Raw genomic sequence first — 12,841 nt, forward strand, 5'->3', positions numbered from 1 at the left:
TGTGGCGAAGGCCCTGCACTGAGCTGGCAGGCGGGCACTGCAGCAGTTCAGTAGCACTGGGCGGGGGGGGGGGCTGAGCATGTGGGGACGCGGTGCTCTTTCTGCCACACACACAGGGAGGGAGATCGGACCCCCCCACCTGCCAAGCACCTCCTTCCCCAGGGGGCCCTCCGCAGCCCTCTCGCGCACAGGCCAGGCTGCAGCACGCAGCGGCGTAGCTGGAGGGGGGCGGCGCAGCCCCTCCCTTCGGAGGGAGCAAAGCGGAGAGAGGGCTCCGCGCCGCCCCCTCCAGCTACGCCACCGGGGCGCCTCCCTCCCGCGGCGCTCCTGCCCGCTTGGGTGCCGCGCGCGCCCAGCAGCAGGTGCGCAGCGGCCGCGCGCCAGGCGGGGGAGCCCGGGAGGGAGTCCCCGCCTGCGCGTGCAGGCTCTGCTCCTGCGGCGCGCGCACCCCAGCCGGCCGGCCGGCAGCTCGTGCGCCCTGCGCGCGCCTAATCCCCGGGCGGGCGGGCGGGCGTCCTTGGCAGGCGCGCGCTGCGGAGAGCGCTGCAGACCGCGGCCGGCCGGCCAGCCAGCGCAGCGCACATGCGGCCGGCGGCGCCCTCCCGCGCCCGGAGCTGATGGCCAGGGGCGGCGGCGGCGGAGCCCATCCCGTGCAGAGCCTCGCATGCGGGGAGACCCGCGCAGCCCGGAGCGATGGGAGAGTGGACCATCCTGGAAAGGCTGCTGGAGGCCGCGGTGCAGCAGCACTCCACCATGATCGGCAGGTGGGTCGCGGCCGCGCCGTGGAGGGCGGTTCCGCGGGCGCCGGGCAGGGAGAAGCAGCGCTCGCCAAGTGCCCCCGAGGCGCCCGTCCCGCTCCGCAGCTGGCTGGCCGGCCGGCCTCCCGCGTCCCTCTTTGGAGGAGTCGGGCTGGGAGCCAGCGGGGATCGGGGGGGGGGGTAAAGTTCTGCGAGGAGGCGAGCCAGGAGGTCTCCCTCTGGGATCCCGGCCCCCCCGCCCCTGCAGAGTACTTTTCTGTATGGATGGCAGGGGTCCTCACCCCCCCCCAACAGTGACCTACAGAAATGGCTTGTGAGAATTCCCAAAGGGCTGCAAAAGGTGAGGCTGGGGAGGGGGCATGCCTGTGCTGCCCACCCCCCTTTTGGTTCCTTGCCCTCCCTTTCCATCTGGTGCCCAGTGGGCGCATTTTCCACCCATGCAGAGAAAGACTGAGCCGGTGGTGGGGATTTCCCCGGACACCCTGTGAACTGGGGCCACTGCCCCTGTGCAGGTTTCAGGGGTGCCGTGAGCCCTGATGGGGTCCCCTTTCGGGCAGCCCGCAGCCCGCTTGCAATCGGAGAGCAGATGGCAACGGAGGAGACAACAGAAGGAGAGAGGCACCCGGAGATCCGGCAAAAGAGAATTTAAAACAAATCATGCTCTTGAGCATATCCAGAGTGTTTCCCCCCACACACCAAGTCATCACAATCAGCTCCCCTCCTTCTGGATCTAGGAACCCAGGTGGCTTTGCAGGCAAAAGCCAAGGAGCGGGCAGGGGGAATCATTGCAAGGTGTAACCCTTGGGGTGGAAGGGCCTTGGGCCCCGGTGGGTGATGGGAGGGCTGGTGAAAGAAGGAAGGCAGGGCCACATGTTCTTCCTGTTTCAGAGAGCGGTCAGGTCAGTTCAGACAAGTGACCTCCCAGCATCCCATTGCCCACAGCAGCCACGCCAGCTGAGGTAGAGGAGGCCACGGGGCGGTCAGAGGGGCAGTCGGCCTTTGGCCGTTCATCCCACCTGGCTCCATCTTTGGTGCTGTCTTTGGTTGCATCTTCCCTCAACATCTTTACAGCCTCTTGTGTTAGAGGCTCCACTGGGATATTGAGCTCCTTACACCCCCCCACCCCCTTTGGCCTGGCACTCTCCACCACACTCCACCCCATCTGCAAACAAAGACAAAGGCAGGGTAGGAGAAGAAATTGGGAAAGGTAGGGTGAAGGGATGTGATAGACGGTTTGGCACAATGAGAGGATGCGGGGACAAAGGAGCAAATAAGCAGCCCATCCTGGGGCATTCCGTGTATAAATGCTTTTATGCGAATGCCCGAAGTCTACGAGCAAAGGTGGGAGAACTGGAATGTCTGGTGACAAGGGAAAATATTGACATAGTGGGCATAACGGAAACCTGGTGGAATGCGGAGAATCAGTGGGATACCGCAATCCCGGGCTATAAACTCTACAGGAGGGACAGGCAGGGGCGTGTTGGGGGTGGGGTGGCCCTTTATGTTAAGGAAGGGATAGAATCCAGCAAAGTAGAGATTGAAGGTTGGTCTGACTCCACCGTAGAATCTCTGTGGGTTAAATTACCAGGCTTGTGCAGCGATGTAATACTGGGGGCGTGCTATCGTCCTCCAGACCAGAAATCTGATGGGGACCTTGAAATGAGGAAACAGATCAGGGAGGTGACAAGGAAGGACAGGGTTGTAATCATGGGGGACTTCAATTATCCTCATATTGACTGGGTCAATTTGTGTTCTGGTCACGATAAGGAAACCGGATTTCTTGACGTGCTAAATGACTGTGGCTTAGATCAGCTAGTCAAGGAGCCCACCAGAGGACAGGTGACTCTGGATTTAATTTTGTGCGGTACGCAGGACCTGGTTAGAGATGTAAACGTTACTGAGCCATTGGGGAACAGTGATCATGCTGCGATCCGTTTTGATGTGCACGTTGGGGGAAGAATACCAGGCAAATCTCTAACAAAAACCCTTGACTTCCGACGGGCGGACTTCCCTCAAATGAGGAGGCTGGTTAGAAGGAGGTTAAAAGGGAGGGTAAAAAGAGTCCAGTCTCTCCAGAGTGCATGGAGGCTGCTTAAAACAACAGTAATAGAGGCCCAGCAGAGGTGTATACCGCAAAGAAAGAAGGGTTCCACTAAATCCAGGAGAGTGCCCGCATGGCTAACCAGCCAAGTTAGAGAGGCTGTGAAGGGCAAGGAAGCTTCCTTCCGTAAATGGAAGTCTTGCCCTAATGAAGAGAATAAAAAGGAACATAAACTGTGGCAAAAGAAATGTAAGAAGGTGATAGGGGAGGCCAAGCGAGACTATGAGGAACGCATGGCCAGCAACATTAAGGGGAATAATAAAAGCTTCTTCAAATATGTTAGAAGCAGGAAACCCGCCAGAGAAGCGGTTGGCCCTCTGGATGGTGAGGGAGGGAAAGGGGAGATAAAAGGAGACTTAGAGATGGCAGAGAAATTAAATGAGTTCTTTGCATCTGTCTTCACGGCAGAAGACCTCGGGCAGATACCGCTGCCCGAACGGCCCCTCCTGACCGAGGAGTTAAGTCAGATAGAGGTTAAAAGAGAAGATGTTTCAGACCTCATTGATAAATTAAAGATCAATAAGTCACCGGGCCCTGATGGCATACACCCAAGGGTTATTAAGGAATTGAAGAATGAAGTTGCAGATCTCTTGACTAAGGTATGCAACTTGTCCCTCAAAACAGCCACGGTACCAGAAGATTGGAGGATAGCAAATGTCACGCCTATTTTTAAAAAGGGAAAGAGGGGGGACCCGGGAAACTATAGGCCGGTCAGCCTAACATCCATACCGGGTAAGATGGTGGAATGCCTCATCAAAGATAGGATCTCAAAACACATAGACGAACAGGCCTTGCTGAGGGAGAGTCAGCATGGCTTCTGTAAGGGTAAGTCTTGCCTCACAAACCTTATAGAATTCTTTGAAAAGGTCAACAGGCATGTGGATGTGGGAGAACCCGTGGACATTATATATCTGGACTTTCAGAAGGCATTTGACACGGTCCCTCACCAAAGGCTACTGAATAAACTCCACAGTCAGGGAATTAGAGGACAGGTCCTCTCGTGGATTGAGAACTGGTTGGAGGCCAGGAAGCAGCGAGTGGGTGTCAATGGGCAATTTTCACAATGGAGAGAGGTGAAAAGTAGTGTGCCCCAAGGATCTGTCCTGGGACCGGTGCTTTTCAACCTCTTCATAAATGACCTGGAGACAGGGTTGAGCAGTGAAGTGGCTAAGTTTGCAGACGACACCAAACTTTTCCGAGTGGTAAAGACCAGAAGTGATTGTGAGGAGCTCCAGAAGGATCTCTCCAGACTGGCAGAATGGGCAGCAAAATGGCAGATGCGCTTCAATGTCAGTAAGTGTAAAGTCATGCACATTGGGGCAAAAAATCAAAACTTTAGATATAGGCTGATGGGTTCTGAGCTGTCTGTGACAGATCAGGAGAGAGATCTTGGGGTGGTGGTGGACAGGTCGATGAAAGTGTCGACCCAATGTGCGGCGGCAGTGAAGAAGGCCAATTCTATGCTTGGGATCATTAGGAAGGGTATTGAGAACAAAACGGCTAATATTATAATGCCGTTGTACAAATCGATGGTAAGGCCACACCTGGAGTATTGTGTCCAGTTCTGGTCGCCGCATCTCAAAAAAGACATAGTGGAAATGGAAAAGGTGCAAAAGAGAGCGACTAAGATGATTACGGGGCTGGGGCACCTTCCTTATGAGGAAAGGCTACGGCGTTTGGGCCTCTTCAGCCTAGAAAAGAGACGCTTGAGGGGGGACATGATTGAGACATACAAAATTATGCAGGGGATGGACAGAGTGGATAGGGAGATGCTCTTTACACTCTCACATAATACCAGAACCAGGGGACATCCACTAAAATTGAGTGTTGGGCGGGTTAGGACAGACAAAAGAAAATATTTCTTTACTCAGCGCGTGGTCAGTCTGTGGAACTCCTTGCCACAGGATGTGGTGCTGGCGTCTAGCCTAGACGCCTTTAAAAGGGGATTGGACAAGTTTCTGGAGGAAAAATCCATTATGGGGTACAAGCCATGATGTGTATGCGCAACCTCCTGATTTTAGGAATGGGTTAAGTCAGAATGCCAGATGTAGGGGAGAGCACCAGGACGAGGTCTCTTGTTATCTGGTGTGCTCCCTGGGGCATTTGGTGGGCCGCTGTGAGATACAGGAAGCTGGACTAGATGGGCCTATGGCCTGATCCAGTGGGGCTGTTCTTATGTTCTTATGTTCTTAAACAGTGCTCTAAACTCACCTTTCAAAGAGTTCTTGTCTTCAGCATCAGCCGCATGAAGCAAAAACCAGGGATAGAAATGAGGGCAGAGAAAAAGGAAGACAAGAATGCGGTGTTCCAAAATGCCCCCAGTATAGGGATGTTGCTTTTGGTTCTCCTTGTTCCTCTGATTTCTCTCCCCCCCCCCCCCACGCCATCTTTTCCTGCTCTTAGAGAACTTAAAGCAAGGGCAGGTTTCTCATCTCATCTGCTATGCTTGAACACCACTGAAGAACAGCCCTTGACCAGGCCCTGCATGTGTGACCTGCCTAACAAGGGGGCTTTGAGGTGGGGCTCCTGCTCCTCTTTTTAGGACTTATGCATTGGATACAACATCTCTGCAGGCATGGCTCTCCTCCAACAACCAGCCCCATCCCATTCCCCTTTCCACATGCGTGAGGCCAGAAGGCACATTTCATCTCATCTTAATTTTTGGACAGAAGAGACTATTTCTTTACCCAGTGTGCAATTAACCTGTGGAACTCCTTGTCACAGGATGTGCCTGGCCTAGTTCCTTTAAAAGAGGATTGGACATATTTCTGGAGAACATCTGGTTACAAACTGTGTTGGGTATGTGCAACCTCCTGGTTTTAGGAGTAGGCTATATCTGAATGGCAGGTGCAAGGGAGTGGTACCAGGATGCAGGTCTCTTGTGTGTTGCTTGAGGCCTCTGGTGGGCCACTGTGAGATGCAGGAAGCTGGACTAGAAGGGGCTCTCCTTATGCTGCTATCTCCCAGGCCACCACTTTCTCTAACCACTAGACCATGCTATCCACTGAAAACCTGTCGTAAGAGTCCTGATTCTCAGGCTCCTCCAGTTCAAAATGCTAACCTCACCTCTTTCCCTCCCCACCCAGTGGTGCTACAACCCAGCATATATTCACATGCAGAGCCTAACCAACAAAACTTTATGGATGCTCTTAGCTAGCAGGCTCAGGACTCCAATAAGCAGAAGTTTAACAGTACGAGATGGTGCCCCTTCGTTGCATTCTGCATCTCTATCCCTGTGGCCCACTGCTAGGCCTGCACCAAGCTCAGATTGCCCAGCCGAACTGCAAAAGCCGGAAGGGCCCAGTGCAGGGATCTCCAAAATCCTCCTGCCTTGACTTTCAGATATTAAGCGCCTCGGGGCAGGGAACTGGATGGCACCAGCAAAATACAATGGCCGGTGGCGTGGTTTTGCCTCTCTTCTCCTGGGCCAGGAAATCAGACGGCCGGGGCAGCACAGCTTCAGAGGCAACCGGGAGTACGGGCCTCGCTCTAGGCCAGGGGTGCCCAAACCCCGGCCCTTGGGCCACTTGCGGCCCTCGAGGACTCTCAATGCGGCCCACTGAGAGCCCCCAGTCTCCAATGAGCTCTGGCCCTAAGGGAGACTTGCTGGAGCCCATGGTGGCCCAACGCAACTGCTCTTAGCATGACAGCCAACTGTTTGACCTCTCGCGTGAGCTGTGGGACAAGGGCTCCCTCCACTGCTTCCTGTTTCATGTCTGTGTTGCAGCAGTGGCAGCAAAGGAAAGGCTGGCCTTTCTTTGTGCAAGGCCTTTTATAGGCCCTGAGCTATTGCAAGACCTTCATTATTCATGTAAGTTCCATCTCTAATGTATTCATTTATGTAAATTTACTCAAAGGAGAGATGATGTGGCCCTCCTGCTAAAATGTTTGGACACCCCTGCTCTAGGCCAAAGCCAACTACCCAGTCACTCACTGGAGTTTGTGCCACAATCCTCACCCCTCTTCCTATACTTCCTGGCCTCCATTCAAGAGTCTGTTTTTGCCCAAGCAGTACATCTGTGTGAAGTATTAAGAAACAGTCTCTTCTCTCCATCTCCACAAAATTGTTGGTTTCAATGGCAAAACTGAATGCCTGGAGCCTTGAATTTCCCCAGCCCCACCCCTGCCCCATTGCAGCCCCCCTGGTCACTACAACCCTGCTCGCTCACTCTTTCTTTCTTTGGCACACAAAGGAAGGTGGACCAAACTGCTAGATGCACAAGACTCTTTTTTGGCCCATGCAACTATCTTGACTTCGTAGGTCTAAACTGCACATCTTCCTGTTGCCACCTGTCGAATATACTTGCGCGTGGCCATCTGAATTTACTTGCAGCTGAACTCTTGCAAAGCTATAGTAGCTCCTCTTAACTGGAAGCAGAGTGGGGGTTTTTGGGAAGGACTGTTGGTTCAATCTGGTTGCTCACCTCTTGCAAAGTTTACCTTCTCTCCAGACTGGAAAACATGATTGTCATTTTCTGGATCAGACCTAAAGGTCATTCTGGACCAGCAGTCTCTTCCCAGCAGTGGCCATTCAAATGCCTCTGGATACTCCTCTAAGTAGGATTGAAGATGATGTTACCTGCCTCCAGACTATTGTAATCGGAGATCTACTGCCATTGAACAGGGGGGCTCTGTTCAGCTCTCATGGCTCACATGGCCACCGAGAAACTTGCAGGGCTTTATCCTGTCCTTCTCAAAAGCCACAGGTACAGGCAGCTGGTGGGGAGGGGCCTTCCTCACTTAGATGCCAGGAGCAACCCATCCTCCTTGACATCCTCTATGCCAGGGGTGCTCAATAGGTGGATCGCGATCTACCAGTAGATCGCGAGGCAAAACGAGTAGATCTCGGAGCCCTGTCTCTCCAAACTGATAATATGTCAGTTTTGTCTAGTGACTAGACGAAACTGACATATTTAGCTGACACTAAACTGACACTGAAACTGACACTTTAGCTGCTCTTCAGGCATGCAGCAACAAAACTGACGAAACTGACTAGACTCCAGCAGGGGCTCCATACATTAAAGGGGGTGTCTGTCAGACGCTTCCTTCCCCCCTGGTAGATCTCCGGGCCTTGCTGGGTTTCAAAGTAGCTCTCGAGCCAAAAAAGTGTGAGCACCCCTGCTCTATGCCTTCTTCCAGCCAGGCCACAAGTGTCTGCCACCATCTGCTTCCTGGCTAAGCTTGGAGACTGCCCACGCCCACACCTGCTTCTCTTTTCGGTCCCTTGTGCTGATGCCTGGAGAGGGCTTTTCCTCGCAAGGCACTTGGAGGGCGCTCCCTGCTGAGCAATCCTCAGTCTCAAGGGTGGGTTTCCACTGGGGGCTTGATGCTCCTCAGAAATCACTTCTTCCCAAAGGGATTCTCCAGGTGTCTTTTCTCGTTCGGGGTGCTGCAGCCAGATTGCTGATGGGAGCCGTGCAGAGAAAGCATGTCCCTCCCATCCTGTAGGGCCAGCAGGGGCTTCCTATCCATTTCTGGGTCCAGACCAGGGTGCGGGGGTTCCCTTCTAAAGCCCTGTTCTTGGGCTTTCGGTATCTCAAGGACCACGCCCTGCGATATGTACCTGCCTGCTCAGCTCTTCACAAAGGCTCTGCTCCATGGGCTGTCACTGAGTGAGCCTCAGCTGGCACACACTCAAAGCAGAGCCTTTTCAGGGACAGCCCCTGGAACTCCCTGCCACAGGGCTGCCAGCAGGTCCCGTTTCTCTTTTAAAGGAAACCTCTTGAGACCCACCAAGCTCTTGGACTGGGAAGCTCAGCTGCTTCAGGTTATTTGTTAAAATGGTTGGATGTGTTTTTATATTACATTACGTTTTACATTTGCTCTTACATTCTTGCTGCCTGTCTTGGGAGTACCCCGCGAAAGGTAGGATACGGCACATGCGCTTTTGTTTAACTGCATCTGTGCAGCCCCAGCGGGAAGCCGAGTGCACGTCCGACAGGCCAGTCCAGGCGGGGGAGGAACAGAGAGCCTCTCCGTCCCACCCACTCCTCACCTCCCCCCCTTTTCCTAGGATACTGCTGACAGTGGTGGTGATCTTCCGCATTCTGATTGTGGCCATAGTGGGCGAGACGGTGTATGAGGACGAGCAGACCATGTTCATGTGCAACACGCTGCAGCCGGGCTGCAACCAGGCCTGCTACGACAAGGCCTTCCCCATCTCGCACATCCGCTACTGGGTCTTCCAGATCATCCTCGTCTGCACCCCCAGCCTCTGCTTCATCACCTACTCTGTGCACCAGTCAGCCAAGCAGCGCGACCGGCGCTACTCCTTCCTCTACCCCCTGCTGGAGAAGGACTGCATCCGCGACGGGAAGAAGGTCAAGAACGTCAACGGCATCCTGGTGCAGAATCCTGATAGCTTGTCCAAAGAGGAGCCCGACTGCCTGGAGGTGAAGGAGATCCCCAGCACCCCCATGCGGCCCCCCAAGAGCTCCAAGGTCAAGCGCCAGGAGGGCATCTCCCGCTTCTACATCATCCAGGTCAGTCCTTATTGTATCTGGGAGACGTGGTTAGAGGGCTCTCCCTCAAGTGCCCTTTGCAGTCACGTTCACCTGTATAATATACCTGCACGTACTTAAATATAGTCTCCAGCTGCAGATATTGCACTGCTCTTTGGCATTTGTCTGCAACTTTACATGGGGAATTTTGCTCTCTCTCTCTCTCTTGCTCACTCATGCTATAGTTTGCAGAAGCCATTTCCTTCCCTATCTAAGCTGAACTCTCCAGCAAGATGTTGGTTGTGCCTTGATTCGCATTCAGGGCTGCTTGGGCCAGATCAGGATGCTGCTCTGTGGGCTGCATCCAGATCAATCATTTCGGCAGACAGCTCTCTGGCTCCCTCGTCCCCTCCTCTCCCTTCCCAGCAGACTGTTGCAAGAGAAGGAGCAAGCACTAGGGTGCTGTGGTGTCTTAGTGACCATCTGTTTGAGTAGGAAATAGCTGCAAAGGTGGAGAGGCAACAGTGAGCCTCATTTTGGCCTTAGGCGGAGAGCCCTCCAGACCCTGACAAGCTCAGAACAGCACAGACTTTCTGCCTGGCTTTTGCTCCAGGGATGCCAGCACAGCCACCTGGGAAGGAATCCCCCGTCCAGCCCTTCTGAGACTCTAGAGCAGGAGGAAGAGAGGCCGTGGGCAGGGCCGGGGCTCCCACCTGACTATTGCTGGAAGCAACCAGCTACCCTCCAGAATGGGACACCCTGAACTTGCTCAGTTCACCCCCAAACAGCATCAGGGCCCACATTGAACAGATGAAGCTGCAAAGGGAAGAGTCCACTGGATTATTAGCTTTGCAGCCTATTTAATCTGCAGAACTGGGCAACCGTTGGGCAAAAAGGCGGGGTACAAATTAATAAAATAATAATAATAAATAATAATAATAACTCCTTGCAACAGGATGTGACGGCATCTGGCCTAGATGCCTTTAAAAGGGGATTGGATAGATTTCTGGGAGAAAAATCCAGCACAGGTCGCAAACCATGATGCGTACGTGCCACCTACCGGTTTTAGAAGTAGGCTATGTCAGAATGCCTGATGAAAGGAAGGGCACCAGGATGCAGTTCTTTTGTTGTCTTGGGTTCTCCCCAAGGCAGCTGGTGAGCCACCGTAAGACACAGGAAGCTGGACTAGGTGGGCCTTTGGCCTGATCCAACAGGGCTCTTCTTCTTTTCTTTAGGCCATTCACCACCTTCCCTAAATGCACGCTGCCACGTTCTTCATAGGAGCCTGCACATGAAGCTGCCTTGCAGGGAGCCAGAGATTTGGCTCTCCAGGGTTTCAGAAAAGGCCTTTCCCAGCCCCACCTGCGGAGGCTGCCAGGGACTAAACAGCAGGCCTTCTGCCTGCCAACTCTGCCCCCCACTAAGCCTCTCCTCCTCCCACAGGTGGTGTTCCGCAATGCCTTGGAGATTGGCTTCCTGGCGGGGCAGTACTTCCTGTACGGGTTCAACGTGCCGGCCATCTTTGAGTGCGACCGCTACCCCTGTGTCAAGGAGGTGGAGTGCTACGTATCCCGCCCCACCGAGAAGACCGTCTTCCTGGTCTTCATGTTTGCCGTGAGTGGGATCTGCGTCCTGCTCAACCTGGCCGAGCTCAACCACCTTGGCTGGCGCAAGATCAAGACAGCCATCCGGGGTGTGCAGGCCAGGCGGAAGTCCATCTGCGAGGTGCGCAAGAAGGACCTCTCCTCGCTGGCCCAAGTGCCTACACTCGGACGGACGCAGTCCAGCGAGTCTGCCTATGTTTGAGGGTGTCTGACGCCACGGTGGAAAACGGGGCCGTCCACGGTGCCGTTGCCGCCGGTGCAAAAACCGCCACCTACCGAACTAACCACAATACCTCCCAGGTTCACGATGCAATATTCAGCGGGTGCTTTCCACTAGCCCCTCCTCTTTTCCAGGGGGCGGGCGCCACATTCGCTTTAAGGGCTGATTGGGGAAATCCGGCCCCTTAGGAGCTGGGTGGCGGAACCGGGAGCAGGAGGGAGGGCAGGCACCTGTCCTCCCTCCTCCCCCTGCCCCAGCTCCCTTTTAATAACTTCTCTACACACTTATGGTGCAAGCAAAAGGGTGGGGTTTGCAGAAACTTGTGCCTACGACGCCTTTATAACGGACCAGGTGATGACAATGCATGAACCAGCAAGGTAGCTGTCAGGATGGGGGGGGGGGGGCTTGCTTTTTTTTCTTTTCTTTCCCAAAAGGAAACCATGTAGGGCAAAGAAAAGACAGATGGGGTTCCTGCATTCTCTCTTGCATGGCTGGCTCCTTCTTAGAGGCTGGGATGTAAATACTTAACGAGAAAATGTGGTGTGTGTGTTTTTTTAAAAAAAGACAAAAACACAAAAAATTAAGGACGTATGCAATAAAATAAGGAACCTTTTCTGCATTTTCCTGGTGGCCTGTGCTGCAGTGAAGGGGTGTGTGCGTGTTTTTTGGGGGAAGGAACAGGTGTCCCTTCCTGGCTGGCCACACCAGAAGCATCCAGGAGACGAGTCCCTCCCTGCCGCAGCAGCCCGTCTTCCTGCACTCCCTGCTCTCCGGAGAATCACCCACCCTCCTGCCACACTCAGCTGCAGCGGCCTTTCATCCCTTAATCTGCTCTCTAATAGGTCTAAAGCGGGGAAGGGGGTTAGCCAGGCGCCATCTGGCTCGTCCTGCAAGGGACCAAAATGACCCAAGATCTCTGGAGGCCGAAGGCCCCGCACAGGAACTCACTTGGGAGGCGCATCTACCTCAGAGCACGGGGGGGACAGCCCAGGAGTCCAGACCCCTCCCCGTCCCAGTGGGAGGGATTTGAATGCCCCGGCAAGCTGCTCTTCCTTTGTTTGCTAATCCGCCCTCCTGTACGTGTCCCCTAAGCGGCTGCGTGCAGCCCCCTCCATCCATGCCCCCCTGGCCCCCTGTGGTGCATTTCAAGCCTAAAACCCCTCTAAGCCTCTTTGATGTCCCAACCAGATGAGCAAAGGAGTTCAGGCAAAAAATACCATTCACCCGCAGAAGAGCTGGGCGTTCGACAAGGGGGTGGTGTGGGCTGCTCTGGGCCTCCTGCGCAGCAGCCAACCATGCCCGCTGCTAGAAGCTCCCTCCACGTTGGGTTGGCGCTATCTTCTCGCTGTAGAGCCCACCTGTTGGGAAACTTCCTTGGCTGATCCCCCAGAGCCTCCTTCCCCTGCTGGAACCAGGCTCAAGAACCTGGGTGTGCCCACATCCAGCTCTGACCAACCTGCAGCATCCTTCAACAGCCCTGAACAGAGCAACCTCTGGCCATTGTGGGCACCTGCCTTACCCTGGGAATAGAGCACTGGGGGCACGAGGTACATCTAGGAGAGGCTGTCAGAGAAAGGCACACATACCTTTGCAGGTGAAGGACCTGATCCAATGCAGCAGCCAAGGCAACCCCTCCAAAACTTGCCTCTGCCACAAACTCATCAGTTGGCCTTCACAGTGCCCCTCCCTCCCTGCTTCTGCTGAAGTCTGGGGGTAAT

The 12,841-nt window shown here is 54.4% G+C and overlaps 1 protein-coding gene across 1 annotated transcript; it reads left to right on the forward strand.

Moving 5' to 3' along the window:
- The first annotated feature begins 693 nt into the window (after positions 1-693).
- LOC136661499 (gap junction delta-2 protein-like) lies at positions 694-11,222 on the forward strand. The gene is made up of 3 exons (XM_066638779.1): positions 694-764; positions 8,873-9,341; positions 10,743-11,222. The coding sequence occupies exons 1-3, from the start codon at positions 694-696 to the stop codon at positions 11,103-11,105; spliced, it is 903 nt and encodes a 300-aa protein (XP_066494876.1). The 3' UTR covers positions 11,106-11,222.
- Positions 11,223-12,841: the final 1,619 nt, after the last annotated feature.

This window comes from Tiliqua scincoides, chromosome 10 (genome assembly GCF_035046505.1).
Source record: "Tiliqua scincoides isolate rTilSci1 chromosome 10, rTilSci1.hap2, whole genome shotgun sequence".
NCBI classification, from domain to species: domain Eukaryota; kingdom Metazoa; phylum Chordata; class Lepidosauria; order Squamata; family Scincidae; genus Tiliqua; species Tiliqua scincoides.